Source organism: Meleagris gallopavo, unplaced genomic scaffold (assembly GCF_000146605.3).
Source record: "Meleagris gallopavo isolate NT-WF06-2002-E0010 breed Aviagen turkey brand Nicholas breeding stock unplaced genomic scaffold, Turkey_5.1 ChrUn_random_deg7180001684337, whole genome shotgun sequence".
Taxonomy (NCBI): Eukaryota; Metazoa; Chordata; class Aves; order Galliformes; family Phasianidae; genus Meleagris; species Meleagris gallopavo.
Window position 1 is genome coordinate 1 of NW_011316458.1, and position 1,712 is coordinate 1,712.

Sequence of the window (1,712 nt, forward strand, 5' to 3'; positions counted from 1 at the left end):
AGGATCTGGTATCTAGGAGGGCTGTATGAGTGAACAAGGGAGAGGGATCTGGCAGGATGGTATGGGTGGGTGTGGAGGGGGATTGCTGGTCAGATCTGGTGACCTCAGAGGCCTTTCCCAGCATTCATAATGCAGTGAATCAGCAGGGTGGGCTGCTGTCACGCCAGGTGACCCCGCGACCCCGTGACCCCATGAGCTGCGCTCACCTGGGCCACGTTGGGGATGTCCTCATTCATGTGGATGAAGAGCGGCAGCAGACTCCTCTCCGCCTGTGGCAGCAGCTGCTTCCTGCCCGGCGCCTCCAGCAGCAGTGCAAAGAGCTCCATGGAGCGCCAGCGCACCTCTGTGTTGTCCTGGAAGGGAACACACATAGGGAGTGGTGCTGAGCTCTGCACGGTGCGGGGGTGTTTGGGTGCTCCCCGCTGCCCCGCGCCCCTCACCTCACTGAAGCAGGACAGCAGCTGCACGGCCAGCTGGCCGAGCACACCTCGGATGCTGGCGGGGTGCTGTGCCAGGATGCCCCGCAGCAGACACGTGGCCTGCAGTTTGACATCAGCCCGCATGTCCTGCAGCCACAGCAGCACGTCGGGCAGCAGAAGCTGCATCCTTCTGGCGTAAAGGTTCAGCAGCCCACGCAGCGCCAGCTCTCTGCTCTCTGGCCATTTGCTGTGGATGTATTTCCTGAAGATCTTTTCTGTGCAGGCGTCATCCTCCCGGTGCCCCTGGCAGCTCCACATCTGTGATGAGAGGCGGTCAGCAGGCAGGAGGGGGCTCAGTCCCGCATCGCCCCGAGGGGACCCCCACACCATCCCCACACCCACCTCGAAGTAGAGTGCCATGGCCGGGACCTCCCTCCACTGCAGCTGGTGGTACTGCAGCAGCTTCTGCAGGTGGATGAAGATGCGTCTGCACTGATCCCGGCAGTTCCTCAGCATCACCCTGTGGGACGGGGGGAGAGCTGAGCCCGTGTTGGGGGCTGACCCCACCGGGTCTGGGCTGGGGGGGGGGACCGGAACAGCCCATCCTGCCCCACAGTGTGCTCTTCCATCTGCACACCTCGCCTTGGCACCCCTGAGCACTCCCCATCTTAATCCCTACTTATTTCAGGAGGGCAGCACGTGGGGCAGCGCATAGGGCACCATATGAGGCAGAGTGTGGGACAGTGTGGGGCAGCACACGGAGGGGTTTGGGGCCGTACTTGATGAGGGAGTGCAGGCCATTCCGCCACCTGGCAGCGCCCAGCAGCTGTGACCACAGGTTGTGGTTCTCCATGAAGAACGCCAGGTTGTCCATCTCAGTGCACAGCAGCAAAAGGCGCACTGTCTCCACCACCATCCTGCATGGAAATGGGGCAGTGAGGGGTCAGGGGTCAGCGTGGGGTCAGGGGTCAGTGTGGGTGGTGCCCCTGGTCAGTGCGGGCACGGCACTGTTACCTGATGGCGGAGGTAGGTGCAGTTGGGCGGAATGGCTTCTTGGTGATGGCGGTGACCTCCAGCGGACCGAGCTCCTCGGAGGACACCAACTGCATGATGAGCACCACAAAGAGCTCCGGGAAAAGCAGTCGCACCTGCGGGCCGTACTCCAGGTTCTGCAGGAGCTTGTACAGCACCGTGGCCGCCTGCGGAAAGCACCCGGACAGCGCTCAGCACTGAGCTGCTCCCCCAGGTTGGGGGGAGGGAGGAGGGAGTGTTCCTGGGAGACCCCAAAACTCA

General features: G+C 62.9%; 1 protein-coding gene across 1 annotated transcript; it reads right to left on the bottom strand.

The window, feature by feature from the left end:
* Positions 1 to 8: 8 nt before the first annotated feature.
* Positions 9 to 1,673, bottom strand: LOC109365336. The gene is made up of 5 exons (XM_019611973.1): positions 1,434 to 1,673; positions 1,199 to 1,336; positions 822 to 939; positions 441 to 737; positions 9 to 353 (listed from the first exon to the last, which is right to left on the bottom strand). The coding sequence occupies exons 1-5, from the start codon at positions 1,526 to 1,528 to the stop codon at positions 159 to 161; spliced, it is 843 nt and encodes a 280-aa protein (XP_019467518.1). The 5' UTR covers positions 1,529 to 1,673; the 3' UTR covers positions 9 to 158.
* Between the last annotated feature and the right edge of the window lie 39 nt (positions 1,674 to 1,712).

What these genes read in the sequence shown, in the direction of transcription:
- LOC109365336 (XM_019611973.1), bottom strand. Translation starts at nt 1,528, where the DNA reads ATGCAGTTGGTGTCCTCCGAGGAGCTCGGTCCGCTGGAGGTCACCGCC. An exon ending in GGCCTGCACTCCCTCATCAA is followed by an intron (nt 940 to 1,198) that starts GTACGGCCCCAA and finishes CCCGTCCCACAG; the next exon opens with GGTGATGCTGAGGAACTGCC. An exon ending in CCATGGCACTCTACTTCGAG is followed by an intron (nt 738 to 821) that starts GTGGGTGTGGGG and finishes CTCTCATCACAG; the next exon opens with ATGTGGAGCTGCCAGGGGCA.